The sequence below is a fragment of the Pongo abelii genome, chromosome 14 (genome assembly GCF_028885655.2).
Source record: "Pongo abelii isolate AG06213 chromosome 14, NHGRI_mPonAbe1-v2.0_pri, whole genome shotgun sequence".
Lineage (NCBI taxonomy): Eukaryota > Metazoa > Chordata > Mammalia > Primates > Hominidae > Pongo > Pongo abelii.
In genome coordinates, this window is record NC_071999.2 from 85085884 (window position 1) to 85105672 (window position 19789).

The window sequence follows — 19789 nt, forward strand, 5'->3', positions numbered from 1 at the left end:
CCTTCTTGTAGGTCAACATATTACCATTATATAAAGTCTTTTTCACTACACCCTGACACTGACTGAGGCAACTGCAAGATCATAGGTCAAAATTTTATCTTGTTTCAATACTGGGTCAGCTAGATCAAGAATACATTTTTAACAAACACAAACCTTATTTTAATTTTTAAAAATCTGGATGGCCCATGCAATATGTTAACTTTTTCTTTAAAAGTAAATATCAAATCAAACTAAACTACAAGACTTCCCTCTCTGAAACAATAAAGTTTATATTGTTCATTTCACAATATTTCATGGCCTACTAAGTGTAAGAATAGCAATGTCTCTTCTAGATAATTACACAAATCCGACAGTTTGTTTTTAAATTAACAAAAAAATTAAAGATTAAACTCTTTGTTCAGATTAACGAGTTGAAATTACTTATGCCCTTTTCATAACTTCCTCTTTAATTATGTCTACTATCCCCAATAATGATTATCAGTATTTGTTTTGTTGAGCAGTAAGAAAGTACCGCAAAATGAGGAAGAAGATCTTCTCTATCGCTCTCTGTAAATGCAGAAATCTCCAATGCCCTGGGACGGTGATCCACCACAGCATGACCAGGCACACCTCGCCCTCGCCCTCGCCCCCTGCCTCGGCCATGAACTGCACCTCGACCTCTTGAATGAATTCCTCTGCCCCGACCAGATGAAAGAATCCCTCGTTTGGCAGCCTAGAAGAGATTAGACACACAGGTTAAACAATGCTGCGATTACTAACACAAGCCAAGTATTACACTCTGGCAGATGAATAAAACTTCAATGCAATTTGACAATGTATTCAAATGCCCTATAAAAGGATCACATAATTTAAACTGGGGTTTCAGTTTAGTGAAAGTAAATGTAAGTGGCTAGTAAACCGAAACAAAAAAATAACACTGAGGTCTTGGAATTACTAAATGTGCCTTTTTCTAAGTTCTTGCTCTCTAAGATATCAGGATATATCACAAAAAGATCAGCAACTCCTGATTTCCAAGTATACACTGTTAAATGTTACTTCAGGAGTCAGGCTAATAAACAGGTAACACCTACATTCACAATAAATGCATTTTTTCCAGTTATGATTTTCTATTTGTTTGCCAGTTGACTTCAATAGGCACAGTTATCTCAAATCATTTTAATTACTTATCCTAACATCATTATAGAACCAGTGTAACATATTGATATTCTACCACATTATTCTGTATGATGATAGCACACCACTCCTTCATTCCACAAATACTTAATGTGCACTTTCTGTGTGCAAGTCTTTACCCTCATGAAACCCAAGTCGTAAGTGTAAAGAAGCATTAAACAACTAAGTTATGGCTGGGCGTGGTGGCTCACGCCTGTAATCCCAAAACTCTAGGAGGCCGAGGCAGGCAGATCAACTGAGGCCAAAAGTTCAAGACCAGCCTGACCAACATGGGAAAACCTCGTCTCTACTAAAAATACTGAAAATTAGTCAGGCGTAGTGCCTGTAGTCCCAGCTACTCGGGAGGCTGAGGCAGGAGAATCACTTGAACCTGGGAGGCAGAGGTTGCAGCGAGCCAAGATCGCACCACTACACTCCAGCCTGGGCGACAGAGCAAGATTCCATCTCAAAAAACAAGAACAACTAAGTTATTTAACTATATTAATGAGAAGTGACTCAAAACGTGAAGAAATGCTTTAAGATTTGAAAAGAACTTCAAAGATTTGCAGTGAATAACCCACTAGAATGTATGTTCCCTCAAGATATTTTTTTTTTCCATTTTATTCTCTGCTTTATTCTCAGCAGTAGCTGGTGGATTGTATTTAATACTTGTTCAATGAATCAAAGGAGGAACAAAGAAAAAGGCAAGAACGGGGTAGGAGTTACGGCATGAAAAAAGGCACCAACGCTGAAAGAAATGTAATTTCCCAAAGAATGAATATTATCCAGTGTAGCTGGATGGAGAGATAAGCCTGGAGAAAGGCAGAGTCAGATTACACATAACTTTAAGGATCATGTTAAGGATTTTGAGTTTTCTCCCAAGAACCATGAAAATAAATTAAAAGATTTTAAGCAGTAAAAGAGTGATGTAACCAAATCAGTGCTGAAGAGGATATTCTGGCTAGAATTTTAAGAACAGAGTAGAAGAAAGAAAAGAAGCTGGGAAACCATTCAGTATGCCACTACAAAAGACCTGAAGAAGGAAGTCTGGACTACAGTAGTGGCAATGGAGATAGAAGTAAACGCATTTAAGATACATTTAGGAGTAACATATATAAAATTTGATAATTAATTAGATATAGATGCTGAAGCAAAGGGAGAAATCAATTAAGACTGCCAGATTTCTGGTTTGTATAACTGTACAGATGGGGTGTAGGAGCAAGATAAGCAAAATTTTGAAGATGTTGAGTCTTAGACGTGAGATACCCAAATGGAAGTGTGAAGCAGGCACAGCCGCCAAATCTCTGCTAGTATAGGTATTTCAGTTTCTTCATCTCAAGACAGTTAAACTTAACATTAGCTAAAATCATCATCTAATATCCAAATAATGCTAAGTGAAATAAGCCAGGCAAAGAAATACAAATACTGTATGATCTCACTTATACATGGAATCTAAAACAATCAAACTCATAGAAGCAGACAGCAGAATGGTGGTTACCAGGGGCTGTGGGGACAGGAAGAATGGAGAGATGTTGGTCAAAGTGTACAATGTTTCAGTCAGATAGGAAGAGTAAGTTCTAGAGATCTATTGTACAGCACTGGTTGGTGACCACAGTCAATAATAATTATTGTATACTTGAAAATTGCTGAGAGAGCAGAGTTTAAATGTTCAATTTTCATCAAAAAATCACAAGTATGTGGGGTGATGGACATGTTAGCTTGATGTAATCACTTCACAACTTACACATATATCAAAACATTTTAGATTATCATATATATAATTCTTCATTTGTCAATATAACAAAATAATACGTAATAATAAATTTTAAAGGTCAAGGATTAATATTAGTAATAGAACAGTATATACGGGTATGCTCTGAGGAATATTAATGCCTCAAAATGCTCCTTGAAAAGGAGGGTCCCTGGACAAATAAACTTAACACTGAATACTTAATATGTATTTTTAGAGATTCAGAAATTAAAAGCCTCTAAGAAACCCCACAGTAAAAACGTATATCCAATACAATCTGTTCTAAGGTTATATTATTTAGCCTAAGAACCTTTTTTCACTAGTTTTCTATTAACAACTAATGGAATTACTGTGGTGAATGAACACAGTCTGGGAAGTACTGCATTAGTGCATAAAACTAATATTCAATGAAAACTAAACATAAGCCGTGATAAAGGAAAAACAGAAAATGTCATTCAGTGTTTAGCTATAATAAAAAAGCAAAACACAGAATAATATGGAATTTTGTTAATGCTATTATTTATTTAAATTATGGGCCAGAATTTTGAAAATGATATTTTGTTTCAAAGATTCCACCAACACACTGGCATAAAATCGCTACAATGGGAAAAACACAATTTCTCTATTAACATAAAATAAATATTTTTCAAACTTTTTTTTTCCCCAAAAAAAATACTGGGCAGGACACACATGCAACCACATCAAGTTTCCAGAGAATGCAAAGGTATGAACATTTAGGACAACATCCTATGGCTTCCTATGACTTTCAGAGAAGACAGAGCTTTAAGGCAAGTCTGGTAGCTACTAAATGTTAAGTCTTTAATACCCGGATGGCAGTATTCAAAACAGATTTCTACCTTGTCCAAAAAATGATCAAGTTGCCAACAAATTAAGAAAAAAGCATGAATCTCAGCTAAAGCTAAATAATCTAAAGTATAAAAATCTTAAATTCTTGTATCAAACCACAATACAGACATGTGCCAACTATATTAATGACGTTAATGTCCTATTTCAAAATACAGTTCCAATCTTTGAACCTCTTTTTGCTATTCAAAAATTCTCTCTCATATCATATAACAGGAATCAATTTCACTAGGAGTTGTTTCTTATATAAATAACCATCTAACTAAACTACAAGAAAGCAGTTTATTTCTCCTTTCTAAACAACCACAGCACCATCTATAGGCAAAACTCAAGTAAACATATTCTTCAAAATAGTTCTCAATATAGTTCTCCAACTAAAACTCTCATACAGCAACTCAATTTATATGCAAAGAATATCTCCATAAGAATACCTGAAAAGACTTTAAGTTTTCTATTCCAGGGAGGACAGATCAAAAATAGAAAAGAAATAAAATTCATTAGAAATGGAGGAACTTGGGGATATAGGCAGAATTACTGCCACTCCTCCTTAAATAAGATTTTATCTAGTACCTCTGAAAAATTTGTTGACCTCTTCCCTCTTTCCTATATTAACATCTCAATATGTATGCCAGGGATTACCAACAATTACTAAGGAGAATGAAGGGAAGGGAATATATTTTTAAATTGACCACTACAACTACATTTGCTTCTTTTAAGCCTACTGTGTAGTTGTGTAGTAGTATGATTAAACATACTTCCAGCTGTAATTCTGTATACTTTCTCCTAAGTTCAGTGACTTCTTCTCCAGCCTGCATCTTCTTATATAAATCCAGTTCTGTGTCAAGTAATTCCTTCTGCATCTAAAAAATAGTAATTAATATTTTAGGTGACAGTAATTTTTATCCCGTATTGATACAAACCTTTTTAAAATAACTTTTACACAGTGCCATTTAATCCATATATTTCTATCTCCAGTATAATCACTCTAGTCCAAGCCAAAATACTCCACACCTCCACAATACTGCAACAGCTTCCTAACTTGTTGCTACTTTCACTGATTTTCCTATAATTCATTTTCCATACAGCAGCCAGAAGGAGATTTATGTAGACTGATATGGGGTAATTTAAAGGAAATAATTGAAAGGAAAAGTAAAAAACCCTCAAAAACCAAGGTGCTAATGAGCAATACAGAGTATGTTTTTATGTAGAAAACATACTTATCTACATTCATACATTTACAAAAAGAAAAACTAGGATAAACCAGAACTAATGATACTGGTGACCTATAAGGGATGGGTGGGGACAGAGTGCCAGGAATCAAAGGGAAAGGGGTCTTTTATGTATTCCTTTTTATATAGTTTTGCTTTTGAACCATGAGAACTGTTTCACTTGTTCAAAAAATAAAATACAATCTGCAAGAATTGGGGCCAGGGAGAGGCGATCCAAAACTGAATACAAATGCAAATAGATTTAACTTTATCAAATTAGTAACAACTACACAAAAGGGGGAAAAAAGTCATTTTAGACCAGTTCTGACTTTACACCTTTAGTGGAATACACCGAGGCTGTAAAAAACGTAAATAAATTTTGAATTTTATATTTAGTTAGTTGTTGGAAGTGGTATTGTTGTAGCAATTTTTGAGCTACTTTGAACGTATTATAGCACTGTGTTTAATAACAATACATTGATATTAGTGGAACAAAGTTGTCATTATGGGAGCAGAAATAAAATATGAAATAAGGAAGAACCATGTGATGGGTTTGAATTTAAAATATCAATTAGAGTCATGACTTTATACTTATATACATACAGACACACCAAGTATAAACATTGTATAACCTTGTTTTTTTCTTAATCACTTATTACCATCTATGTAGGTTGATCTACCTGATCAACCTGAATTTTCCCCTTTTCAATCAATCCACCATGTACGGTGTTGTCAGAATGTTATTAATACTTGTCTATTATTAACCCTCTGTATCACCAACTACTATTACATAAAACTCAAACCCTTAGTCAAGCAGTCAAGTACCTGTATCACTTTGTCCTCAAGCTGCCTTTTCAAGATTACACCCATGACTATTTTTCTAATTAGTGACTTTCCAATTATAACTCCACAGAATTTAAAAGATTAGTAGAGTTTACTTGTTTGTACTTTTTTATTTATGGCAGGGGGAGAATGGTACATACAATGGTCAGATTTTGAACAAAAGATATTACCTACAAGAAAAACTGAATCTTAAAAATGTAGTGTCTAATGCTTGTTAATAAGTAATAATATGAACAACAATGAAATTAAAATACCTGAGTCTTGGTTTTTATACTTTTTGGAAGACAGCGTCCAGGAGAAGCAGCTTTGACCTCATCTTTCAACTTGGTAATATTTTTTGTCAAAACCTCTAAAGTTTTCATTATTTCTGCTTTATCTTCAGACTTCATTGTTTTGTTTTTCTCCAGTTTTGAAATTAACATCTGCCAAATTTTTAAAAAGAGAAAAATAAAGTTAATTACTCCTATTATCATTAACAAAACAAACACTGCAAAGTAAATTTAAGAATAAATATTACTACTTTTTTTAGTTTATGCATTCGTGAGAAGGCTAACAACCACGAATTATCTAAAGATAGCAAATAGCAGATTTGGTGATGCTAACTGTATCTCAACTCAAGTTTTACTCTTGGTTAAATTTGTGAAGAACTGTTACTATTTGGGTCTCTCAGAACCTAAGTTTGAAGCACACAACCAGAAGAAACTCAATTCTATCACTGAAAAATTATCAATTTGAAAAACATATTAACAATTTTACTTTCTAATCCATTTGCTGATGTTACCGCCTCTAAGTATTCCCATTATCAATGTCATCTCCAGCCCAGAAAGAACCAGAGGAAAAGTTTTATGGTTCCTTACATACAATGAGATATTAGAAAAAAATGAATGTTTAATTACTTTTTCACCTGAGAATGATATTCTCAACATGAACAGGAAACAACAAGATAAGCAAGATAATATGGGGTAAAAGAAGCCACATGATTTATTGTAGGTTTCCTGAATTAGGATGGCTTCAGTTTCTGGTTTCGTAAAGTACTGTGATTTCTCTTAATCAAATATATCCAACTTTAAATTAGAAAAGATACACATTTCAAATCAAAATGTAGTTTCTGTATTTTCAACATTTTGAAATGTCATACTACTAACCTTCATTACTAGACATAATCAAGAACTGAGACTAATTAAATGTCATAAATTAGAGTAACTCGGTCCAAAAGAAAGAACCCAAGTCACATAAGTAATTTTTAATTTTCTAGCAGTCACATTAAAAACATAAAAAGAAACAAATACAATTAATATAATAAAATATTTTGCTTAACCTAATATATCCAAAATGTGACATTTCAACAATTATTGTGATGTTTTACTTTTTTCTTTGTACTACATTTTCAGATCTAGTGTATATTTTACACTTACAGCACATCTCAATTTGGACTAGACACATTCCAAATGCTCAACAGTCAGATGTGGCTATCAACAGTCACATGTGGCTACTAACTGCTATACTAAACAACACAGGACTAGAGGATCCTAAGCTAGTGAAGAAAGGTACATATCAATACTGAGAAAAAAGGTTCCGTTTAATTATCTGTTGAAAAAACTACTGTGCAGCAACACAACTGAATGAACACCTTAATTTCATTTTATGTTGATAACTATAGTACCAGTTAAAGTATAAGGTATACCCACCATTTGATGTATGCTTTTCATCTCCAATATTATCATTGACAAATATTTGTTTTACTATTACCAATTATAGTAAATCTTTTTATGACTAGGTAGTATAAGATTAAGTTCACTCCAAATTATAACATTTGCAATTTTGCCAAATCTAACTTTAACATTTTACCTTCTGTGTTTCAATGTGCTTTTCTAAAATTTCTTGTTTCCTTTTCCTTACATCCTGCTGAAGTTTCAGTGCCTCCTAGAATCAGGGATCAAAAATATCATTAGAATATTACTAAGGATAAACAATATTATTCAAGAGAAGAGAAATGGTTGTAACTGCAGAAGTATGTCAACAAAAATTATATGCAAGGCTTTTCTATGTAAAACTTAAAATATGTACGCAAGTTTCAAAGATTAATCACGGGAACCTTTCTTTCAAAGAAAAAAGTTTTATTTACTGCTATACTATGGAAAATAAACGTTCAGTGGCAGCCAACAAACACCCTTGTAGTCTTATTTTGCAATAAGCACTGAAAAAACACATACACAAGGAAAGCTTTCCTATATGCAAAAATTTTTTATACTATACCAGTTGTACTTACCTGTTTTTTTTTCTGTGCTTCATTATTATCAACTGCAGAGGTGGAAACAAGTAAGGTTTTTTGTGCAGCCTTCAAAGCAGCTGGATTATACACTGTTTTTGTTAGGCCAGTAGATGTAGACAACACCTACCAATACAAATTCAACTTTTAAAAATATATATCAGCTGTTTATGATATCCTATTTTCTATAAGACTCAACTTGAAAGCACTACTGTTAAACTTCAGCTTCAAAACACACTGAACTAAATGTATTTTATACTTATAATAACAAAATTATATTTGGTGATTTGAAAGGTAGAGTATAAATAATAAGCTCTAAAATTTAAAAAAATGAACACCAAATACCTATAGAAAAAAAAGAAAAACATAAAAATGTCAAAAAGAAAAACACTGCTATTACTATATCACTGAGAAAGTATTAGTTGTTGAATACGTTTACTAATACTTGTAGTGACTAAAGCAAAAACCACACTCAAGAGCATGGCACAGGAGGAAACTGGTTGCTGTCCCTCAATTTAACACGATCATTTGCAACTTCCAGTTCTGAAACATACCCTATTGCATTCATTCTCCATTCCTTTGGTAGCAATGCTCCTTCTGCTTGAACTGACCTTACTCCCCTAAATTCAGCTTAGGTTCAGCCTAACACAATCAAGACCTCTAACAAAGCCTGAATCATTTCTCTTTTCTACCCAGGTCCTTATATGAAATTTTATTTCTTTGGCTATTAGGTAAAAATGCTATTAGCTATTTTTAGTTAGTGTCAGCTATTTAGTAAAAAAACGACCTGATAATATATTAATTAACGTGTCTTTGCCCCCATCTACAATGTAAGGGCATTAACATAAAGACTTGCCTTTCTCTTCTGTGCATCTTCCAGTACCTAAGTCTTGCCAACAACTAATTATGAGACCACAGGTAAGATTAAGTACCATTTTGGGCCTCAGTTTGCTCATCTATAAAATAAAGAAGATAAACATGATGGTGTCTAAAGTCCTTACAAACCCAAAAATTCATTCCAAGAGGGCAGAGATTTTGCTTGTTTTTTAACTTGGTTCAGTGCTACAAACAGTGCCAGGGCACAGGGTAAGTACTCAAAAAACATTTCTGCACTAAACTAGATTGAAATGACTATAGATCAGAGTGGGCAACCTTTTCTATACAACGGTCAGCTCAAAAAAAAAAAAAAAAAGTATTGGGTATCTTTTTTATCCTTCAAAAACAAAACAGTCTAAGTTCCACGGGGTGACTGGTTACTGGTTCTTAAAAAGAAGCCTACGAATCCCTGCAGGGTGATCTACGAATGCTATAAAACTAACCATGAAAGCATGTGTGTGAACACTGCAATTTTTCTGAGGAAAAACCTTGTTTCTAAAGTCATTGTTTCTAAAGGAGTTCATGACCTTAAATAAGGTTAAAAGAACTACTCAAGTTTAAGCGTATAAATGAGAAAAGCAGCCCTATTTTTTAGCCACTGAAACATTAACATCTGGTTAACAGGTAAGTAGCAATCTGAAGACTACTTTCTAATCTTTCATCATGAAATTTGATTAGGGAACATCACAAATCACTATTCTAAGTATTCAAGAAAGTGTTAGCCTCTAAACGAAATAAAAACCTAAAATACTATAATTGTACTAGTTTCATACAGTACAACTGATGTTTAAAAATAAAGGTTCTTAACAATATTTGATGTGTATTAAAATTTGATCAATTACTATATTTGTGAGACAGGGTCTCACTTTGTCACCCAGGCTGGAGCATAGTGGCCTGGATCTTGGCTCACTGAAACTTCCACCTCATGGGCTCAAGTGATCCTCAGCCTCCCAAGTAGCTAGGACCTCAGCCGTGCACCACCACATCCGGCTGTTTTGTATTTTTTGTAGAGACAGGGTTTCTCGCCATGTTGCCCAGGCTGGTCTCAAACTCCTGAGCTCAAGCAATCTTCCTGCCTTGGCGCCCCCAACTGTTGGAATTATAGGTGTGAGCCACCATACTCGACCAATTAAACAAACATTTTGTTTGTGGTCAGACCTCAGTGACCTTTCTTGGTAATTCTAGAGAAAAATTTCTTCCATGCTACCTAACCACAGCACAAAATGCCAAACCACATGACTATACAAAGATAAGACAATAACTTTATTAGTAGAGAAACACAGGATAAACTGAAAACAGAGCCTAATTAAGTTTCAAAACTGTTTTCTTCACGAGGATTCCATAAGTTGAAAAGTTATGGCCAAAAAAAAAAAAAAAAAAAAAAATCCTAATTATTTAAGTGGGAAACAATGAATATCGTAACCCAATTTTCCAGTTTTTAATTTATATTATTTTCATAATAAAAGCAGTGAGAAGCCCAGAACAAACCCATATAATTTATTTAACCAAGTATTTCTCCAGTTTCAGTGAGAACACTCCTTTTCAAATCATTCTTAACATGTAGTATCCAGACTAAGGAGTGCTGGTTCAAAGTGAATAAAAGTATCTGACAATGATAAGACTCCTTTATTCCTAGAAGTATTCCCATTTCCTTTTTTATCCAGGAACATCCTTCTGTAAAACTAGAACATCCACGAATGTGACTCACTGAGGCTACAACTCAGTGACTGTAAGACACACTATCATTTATGTACCCCTACTAAAGAAAAAAAGGCTGCCAATCATAACCTGTGTCTAACAATTATAAGACACAGCCTAATATCAGAGGTGTTAAAATGTAAAAATGTGACACAAACAATGAACTATATTGTTCACTATTTGAATCTATTTGGTTCTGGAGATTAGATAGTTTGGATAGTAAGAGACACATGTATTTTCAAAAGAAGAAAATCTATTAAAACTGAAATTAGTGGAGGGAAGTAACGAGCCCAACAGAAAAGAAGATACTCCAATTCCTAAGAACAGAGACAGTGCCTTCTCCAAACAACCACATTTCTATTTTCCAAATGCATTTCTATATGTGCTATAATTTTTACATATTTACTTCTATACATCTTACTACACTTACTTAATCCCAACTGTGTATGAATTATTTTGAATTTTCTATATCTACAACCATGTCATCTGCAAGTAAACAGTTTTGTTTATTTCCAATCTTTATATGGTTTATTCTGTTTTCCTTCCTTAGCGCACCCATGAGTCTCTCCAGTACAATATTGAAAAAAAAAAATAAAAGTGATGCAAATGGACATCAATGTCTTTCCCAACCTCAAGGAAAAACAGTCAATATTTCACAATTGAATATTATGTTAGCTGTAGTTTTTTTTCTTTTATTGCAGATTTCCTTCGTCAAATTAAAGCAGTTTTTCTCTATTCCTCCTTTGCAGAGTGTTTAATGTAACTGAGTAACAGAACGCTTTCTCTACTGAGGTAATCATCTAGGGTTTTTTCCTCCCTCATTCTACTAATGTCAATTAAACTGATTTTTCCAATGGTAAATCAACCTTGAATTTCTGGAATAAATACTACCTGGCCATGACTGATTATGTATTTCATGTATCACTGGACATTTGCTAATATTTTATTTAGGATACTTGTGTCTATGTTCATGACAGATGTTGGTCTGTAATTTTCCTTTCTTATAGTATATTGTCAGGTTTGGTATGCTGAACTCAGAAAGTAAATTGAAAAGTATCATGTGCTGTGTTGTTAAAATGTATAGCACTAATATCTCTTATTTTCCCTAAAGAGAGGGAGGTTACAATCCATTAACACCTCCTTATTTTATTTCCTATGTAAAACAATACCAGCCACAATAACTACAAGTAATCGTAAAGAAAGAGAAAAACAGCTGTTTTTCATAGATAAGAATGGAAGGGAAAAAAGTATTTTGTAAAATTAAGTTACCCAAGTATCATTTTTCAATAACCAATGCCCAAGGAGAAATTAAATACAAATATAGTTATGATGTTTAACAGCCACACTCACAATAAATAGCTCCAACAGGTTTTTAAAGCAGAAATATCTTGGTTTAATGCAATCAAAAGACAGCATCTGAGGAGCTAAGTGTAGGAAACGTATTAATACAGTTACTGTATGGTCAGTTTTCATAGTAAGTAAATAGTCACCTGTTCAGTAAAATCTGAATGTTCGTTTATGATATTCACTTAAAGCAGCACATAAATGTGCGTTCTATATCAAACCTGAGAATTCTGATGAGAAGAATGGGATTTTGGTTTAAAGTTAAGTTTATACGTACTTTTAGATATTAATCGTTTTTAAATTCCAAGAACACAAAGTATGTTTTAATGCACTGATCTACCTTATCTTTTTTGTATCTTTCAAAATGTTATTCTTTTAATTGACAAAAACTGTACAGAGATGTCCCTTAACTTATGATGGGGCTCTATCCATTGTTAAGTTGAAATACCATTTAAGTTGAAAATACATTTTCAACTTGTAAGTAATAAATGCATCATCAAATTGAAAAATCGTTAGTCAAGTCACTGTAAGTTGATGACTGTCTGTATATTTATCATGTACAACATGCTGTTCGAAATATATACACTGTAAAATGGCTAAGTCAAGCTAATTAACATTTGTATTACCTCACCTTTTTTTTGTGGTGAGCTGCTTTCTTGGCAATTTTCAAGAATGCAACACATTGTTATTAACTATAGTCACCACGTTGTACTATAGATATCTTTAATTTATTTCTCCTATCTAACTGAAGTTTTATATCTTTTGACCAACATTTCCCAATCCCCTGTCCTCAGCCCCTGGTAACAACCACTCTACTCTCTGCTTCTATGAGTTCAACTTTTTAAGATTCCACATATAAGTGAAATAGACAAAGGGATTAAAAGAAACAAAGATTAAAAAACTTGCAGAGAAATATTTTAACAAACATCAAAGTAAAAAATATATACAGCTAGTAATGAATTTTTGCTACACAAATAGCTTAGTTACTACAAAGCTCAGCAAAGCTAATACATTCAAATAAATTAATTTCATATTTTCCTGTAAAAAAAAATAATCAGGTAATAATCCTGAGAGGCCACTGCATTAAAAAATAAAAATTAAAAATAGTCAATAACAGTTAAGAAAGAAACTATCATAAATCCCTCCTTTTTTTTTTTTTGAGACAGAGTCTAGCTCTGTCACCCAGGCTGGGGTGCAGTGGTGCCATCTCGGCTCATTGCAACCTCCACCTCCTGGGTTCAAGCGATTCTCCTGCCAGCCTCCCAAGTAGCTGGGATTACAGGCGCCCGCCACGAAGCCCAGCTAATTTCTGTATTTTTAGAAGAGACGGGGTTTCATCGTATTGGCCAGGCTGGTCTCGAACGCCTGACCTCGTGATCTGCCTACCTCGGCCTCCCGAAGTGCTGGGATTACAAGCGTGAGCCGTGTGCCCAGCCAAATCCCTCTAAATCTTTTAAGTAGCAAAGTTACACAACAAATTCAAATTTCAAAAATCCAAGGAAACATAGTAAGATTTGCTTAGCATCTACACAATGGCAGCTGCTAAATCAACAGGTGAAGTTTCTCTACGACATGCAATATTCTTTTAATTATGCCACACAACTTTCCTTTTAAAAGTTCCATGGTATAGACGTTAATATATCATCATGCAGAGACCAAGATATATTTTTACATTGCAAAAAACACAAGAACAATAACATCCTGTATCATAAATCTGATATTTAAAGCTGATATGATAAAGAAGATTAAATATTCCACTGGTTACTCAGTTTACCTTCTTAGAATTTAGAAGGGATTCAGCAAGATAATTTGAACAGTCTTAAGTCTGTTCTAAAAAACTAACCAGGACAGTACACACAGATGTAGCCCTTTATTCTTCATGAATTTCTTTAGTAAGCAGAGGTACTCAAACATAATTTATCAAATCTATTCACATAATAACTAAATACCTCTTGCAATATCTTCATATTTACCATCAGCAATTACGTTTTAACTTTCCTCTCTTTTAGCCTCCTCACGAAAATGGGGTCTCAGAATAAAGAATAATCACTAAAGGTTTTACTGTGTGTTGTTGATAGGGAAGGTATAAAATGTTACATTTGTGTATTTATTTAGTTTAATAATGACATAGGATACTGTGTAGATACAAGCTTTGGGTTTTCCCCTGCCTTCATTTTTTTTAAAAAAAGAATCTTTCAACTAATATTTGATGATGGGGAACATTCTTCTATTCTTTCTAAGACTTCTCTGAATCACTGCCCTGTAAGTATTTTGGACCCAAACCCCCTAAGGATTAGGGGAACAGAAACAACAAAAATAAGCAAAAATAAAATGTTTCTCTGTAAAGACAGACTGAAGATGAATAAAAATTACATACTTACTGTTTTCCTGAATAGGCTGTTTATGGTATTTATCAAAAATATTTTTCCCCATAAATAGCTTGCTACCATAAATGATTTTTTTCCCATAAAAATTCAGTTAGTGGTTTATTGCATTAGCATAATATATGGGTATATATATTAGTCTATGCATTAGTAAAGTTATATTATCAACTACAAATTTGTACTCAAAATACACTGCAAAAATTTTATAATAGCTATGAGTACACACTTCAATTTCAAAAGTCCAAATCTTACTTTACAGACTCCAAATATAACTGAGTATTTCAGATGTCTCTAGAATTTCTCAGTAGTACACTAAGTATAGCTGAACTTAGCGTTAAGTTGTATTTTACTTTTAATTGACAGAACTGTACATATTTATGGGGTACAGTGTGATGTTTTGATACATATATACATTATGTAATAATCAAAATCTATCATCTCAAACACTTCCAGTGTTTCTTTTTTCTGAAACACTTATTTTCAAGGAGGATAAACCTAATCCAAGTAAGTATTTCATACTGCTAAATTTAGTAGCACAGACTAAGCAGCACAGAAATTCCAAGGAGGAGCCGGGGATAACAGAAAAATCTGGAGGTTTCACGGGAGATGTTGGAGAGACTTTCACTCTTTAAAGAACGACTGGAATTTTGTTAGGGGGGGAAATGCACTCCAGAAAAATCACCACCAAAAAAATAAAATAAAATAATAAAAGTCAGGAAAGGCCAAAGGAAAACGAGCAGAAAAGTACTCCCTTGGGTAAAAACGAAAGACTAGAGCAGAAGTAATAGAACCAGAATTATTGAGTTATCGATGAGCTGTGAATCAAGGAAAGTAATTTAGCTGAGAAACTCAAAGTTTCTATAATGAATTAACACCAAAATAAGTCTGAGTGTAAGATGGTGACAGTATAAACTAGACGAGGGGAATTCCAGGATGCCAGTTAAGACACCGCACCCAGAGGCTAGGGAACTGAAGGTGGCAGAAAAAGAAGTGGTCTACAAACACAAGCAAATGATCTTAAGGCTTTTAGATCACACAGCTTAGAAAATGGTGTTATCACTTTCTGAGCTAAGGGCTAGGATAAATTAATTTATATGGGAAATAATGAATTCATTTTAGGCACATTATGCCCGAAGTAATGCTGAGATGCCCAAGAGGAAAGTCTGATACACAAACACAGATTCAAATATCTAAAACTGCCAAAGTTTAACACTGTAAATAAAGAAAATAATATACTGAAGAATATAGTGAAGACAGCAGGGCAGCTATCTCACTGATGCATTATCTCTGAAAGTGATTTCCAATCTTCAGACTGAAAAGAGCCATGGACTAGAAATAGGAGCCCCAAATTCTAGTTCTGGCTCAGTGACTCACAGTATACAGATGAAATCATAACACTGTTTGGGCCTTGACTTTAAGATAAGCATATAGAACTAAGAAAGATTATTTAATTCTCACCTTCTGTGATTTCATATGCCTCAAATAAAATTAAAGACAAAGTATTTACTCATACCTAAACAGAAAAAAAATAACATCTACACAGAACTATAAGATATATCCACAAATGGTCTTGATTTAATAAATATTTACCCCCCTTCATTTAAAAAAAAAATGACTATATGTATTGTTACGCTACCTCAATTACTGTTTAGTAATAAGTAAAAAACTTACATTTACATCATCCTTTCCAGTTTACAAAAATATTTGTAAATAAATGATTTTATTTGATCTTCAGAAAACCCCATGAACAAGATAAATATTACCATCACCATTTTACCGATGAGTTAAAAAGATTCAGAAAAATTAAGAACACTGCCCAACATCATGCAGTTAGTAAGTGAAGAGCCAGGGCTCAAACTCAGGTGAAATTCCTAATCATGGCCCTTTCTATTAGGCTGCCAGAGTTGTCAAACCAAAATGCACAGTATCTCTAAAGAAAACAAAGTAAATAAAAAGAATAAAACAAAGAAAAGGAATGGAATACATGGAAATATAGTGGGAGGCAAGTATTAAAATGCTGATGCAAAAGTAAAAAAAGGAAAATATTTTTCTTTTTCAGCAAATGGAAAGCAAAAGGTAGGAAAAGATACAGATACTATTAAGAAGCAAGAGTTTAGAACTATGAAAAAAATTAAAAATTAAGATGCCACCTGAAAACATTTATGAAGCCAAGACAAACACATCATGCTATTCTTCTTACCTTTTCAGTTGCTGAAACAGATGGCTTTGATACAAAACCCAACCTGTCCTTCACAGATAACTTAGTTACATTCTAAAAAAATTAAAATGGACATATTCAGTGTTTCCCCAAACATATAAAAGTCTGTTGGGATCTTGAACATTCTGATTCTACTAATATATACAGAGTCTATGAGTATACCAATACTAACCACAAAAACTTGGTCCTTCTTAAAAGAAAGAGACAGAAAGAAAATATGTGGGAAAACAAAAATAAACAGTATGCAATATTATTCAATCATGAAAAATGATGTAAACTAAGAGGTCTGAGCCAGGTGGTTGCTAAAGTCCCTGCCACTGACACAGAATAAATTAGGAGAAAATCTCAAATTTTAAAAATTAAAATATATGCCCACTTACTGAGCTTAAAAATAGTGCCAACTTCTTCTAAAGTATGTTTATTTTATATCCAAATATACTGTATTTGGTGATAATTTGGGATGTTAGGACTGGGAATTTTTAAAATTAACTAATAATTTACCAATTGACATTCTGCATGTCCTTGCAGAAATTCAGCATCTTACTCTTCAGGAATTATCTAGGAAGACTACTTTAATAAGGTGGCATCCATTAGCTAAGTAGGATACTACATCCTAACTCTATTTTACACAGCAAATGCTGAAACATCGGGAGACAAAGGAAAGCTAAGTTTCAGAGACTGAGAATGTAGAAACAAGAAACTGCCACTCAAGTGTGGAAGGAAGTGGGAAGGAAATGATATACGGAGAAAAGAATCCCAGAGTCAGGAATAAGTGATGCAAAGTTCTGAGAGAGCGGTCTAAGTACTTAAAACAGTATAATATCAAGCATGCTTAACTTGATGGTTTAAGCCTTCCCTTCCCATAAGCTTTTAGTTCAGTCTACTACACAATTATCTCCAGAACAGAATTCTAATTAAGTAAAAAGATGATGGAAAAAATAAGATTTAATGTACTCAACTTCACTCTGCAGGCAGTTTTGCTGACACGTATCTCCTCCACAAAGTGAGAGAGAAATGTTTCTCATAAATATTAACTGGAGAGAAGAATTTAAGATTCAAATACTATAGGAAAAGTAGAGACTGAGAAAATGTTATGGTAATGGTAAAAATTAAAAAAAAAAAACCTTATAGGTGGGGTTCAAATATGTAAAGACTATCATATTTCTATGTGAAATATATACAATTAACTATAATTCAAATCACCAAGGGAAACTAAATTACTGAGAACCTATTACGGGCACAATCATAAGACCTTCGCTTTACCTGAGGAAGGTCTGAAGTGGCACTCTGGGCTTCTGCAGGTTCAATAGTACTTGAAGGTACTGGACCCAGCCGCTCTTTGACTGACTGCTTCACAACAGGCAAAATGGGCTGCTGGACTAAAGGCTGCATTACCTCAGAACAAGGAAAAAATGTTAAACAAGTTGATTCATTCAAAAGGATGGAAAGTGACCTGTATTATTTTGTTACTAAACTGCCCATGCAGAGAAAGTTTTTAAAATGAAGCCTATAGTCAAAACCTAACTGCCTTCTAATTTCATCCACACATATACAAAGATGTTTTCTTTGCATAAAATAACTTATTTACTGGAATAAATTAAAGTCCAACTTTCACTATCTTCTGTTTTAACAATCAAAACCCATACTGTTGTAATATACCTCTATAAACACTCTAACATTACACACTGATGGGGGTTGGGACAAAAAGGAGGGAGAAAGGGGACAGGGGAAAGAAGAGAGAATTTCTAAGATGAACCTACAGTCTAAATTTCTGGAATATACATAGCTATCATTTACTGAGTACCTCCTATCTGCCAGGGACTATTCCATATGTCTCACATACATCATGCTGTTCTTTCAACTAGCAATTAACATCACAATTATGAGAGAACAGCTTAGAAAGGTTGAGTAAATTTCTCAAGTCTTTACAGGTAACAGAAGCTAAATGCAGAACCAGGGTGTGAACTCAGGCCTACTTGATTCCAATGCCTCTACTCGTAAACACTATGCTAAGAGCTTTCTAAGAAATGCACGTACTTTTACACAAATTTCTCTCTTACCTTTGGAGAAGTAGTTGGTAACTGTTGGGTGCTTCCTTCTCTGTGCCAATAAACCTTAATAAAGCGATTGTTTAATACTGCTTCCGTACTTGATATTGCTTTCTTTGCTTCTTCGTATGTTGCAAATTGGATAAGGGCACCTTCAGGATCACCATTATAAGCAACCTAAGATTTAAAATATTAAGAACAGTGAATTTCCAAAGGAATCTGTTGCTTCATAGAGAAAAATTCCTCAATAAGTGAAATACTGGTCCTTCCAAGTAAGATTCTGTATTTATACTCCCTTGTATCTGGATTAGTAGACCACAGTCTACTTTTACTCCAGAAGAAATAGTAACCAAGGATTGTTCACAGCATAAAAAGAGTTCCTCTATATAACAGCAGAGAAAGTCGACTGCATAAATGTTACATATAGGCATTCAAAGTGTTTCTCTTTTTATTCCGAATTTTAATAGCAACTAAGAGAAACAATCCCTATTGTCAATAAATGACATGGCAAAGATCCACAGAATCTGAAGAAGGCAGTAAATTACTTTGCAAGGGGTTATCTCTAACAAAAAATTACAGAAAAATCCATCTGAACAATTGCCCAAATTTGTAATTCTCACATTTCCAAAAGCACAAGAAAATTTAAGAACAAAAAAAGAGACCATGTAACGACAGCATCAATCACATTTGATACATGAGAAAACTGAGATTTCAAGGAATGTGATTCTATAGACACTTACAGCTAATAAGTAATAAATCCAAGACTTTTCACTTCAAATTCCTATTCTTTCAATAATAGAGTTTTCCAAAGTGTGGTATATAAACCACGGGTGGTGTGCAGCAATACAGAAAAGAGATTAAGAGTGGCCTGGGCCAGGCATGGTGGCTCATGTCAGTAATCCCAGCACTCTGGGAGACCAAGGCAGGAGGACTGCTTGAGCCCAGGAGTTCAAGGCCAGCCTGGACAACATATTGAGACCCCATTGGTACAAATAATAATTGAAAAAATATTAGCCAGGTGTGGTGGCACACAACTGTGGTCCCAGCTACTCGTGACGCTGAAGCAGGAGAATCACCTCAGCCCAGGAGGTCGAGGCTACAATGAGCCATAATCATGCCACCTCACTCTAGCCTC

The 19789-nt window shown here is 33.8% G+C and overlaps 1 protein-coding gene across 46 annotated transcripts in view; it reads right to left on the reverse strand.

Annotated features, from left to right (window-relative positions):
* RBM26 (RNA binding motif protein 26) overlaps nt 1-19789 on the reverse strand; it is a 96003-nt gene that overhangs the window by 21998 nt on the left and 54216 nt on the right. For 14 of the 46 annotated variants that reach the window (XM_063714678.1, XM_063714674.1, XM_063714671.1 and 11 more), the window contains 8 exon segments: nt 18667-18831; nt 17870-18001; nt 16589-16660; nt 8087-8212; nt 7666-7740; nt 6072-6239; nt 4522-4626; nt 512-712 (listed from right to left, as the gene is read on the reverse strand). In XM_063714678.1, coding sequence (XP_063570748.1) covers nt 512-712; nt 4522-4626; nt 6072-6239; nt 7666-7740; nt 8087-8212; nt 16589-16660; nt 17870-18001; nt 18667-18831 — 1044 coding nt within the window. 46 annotated transcript variants of the gene reach the window in all.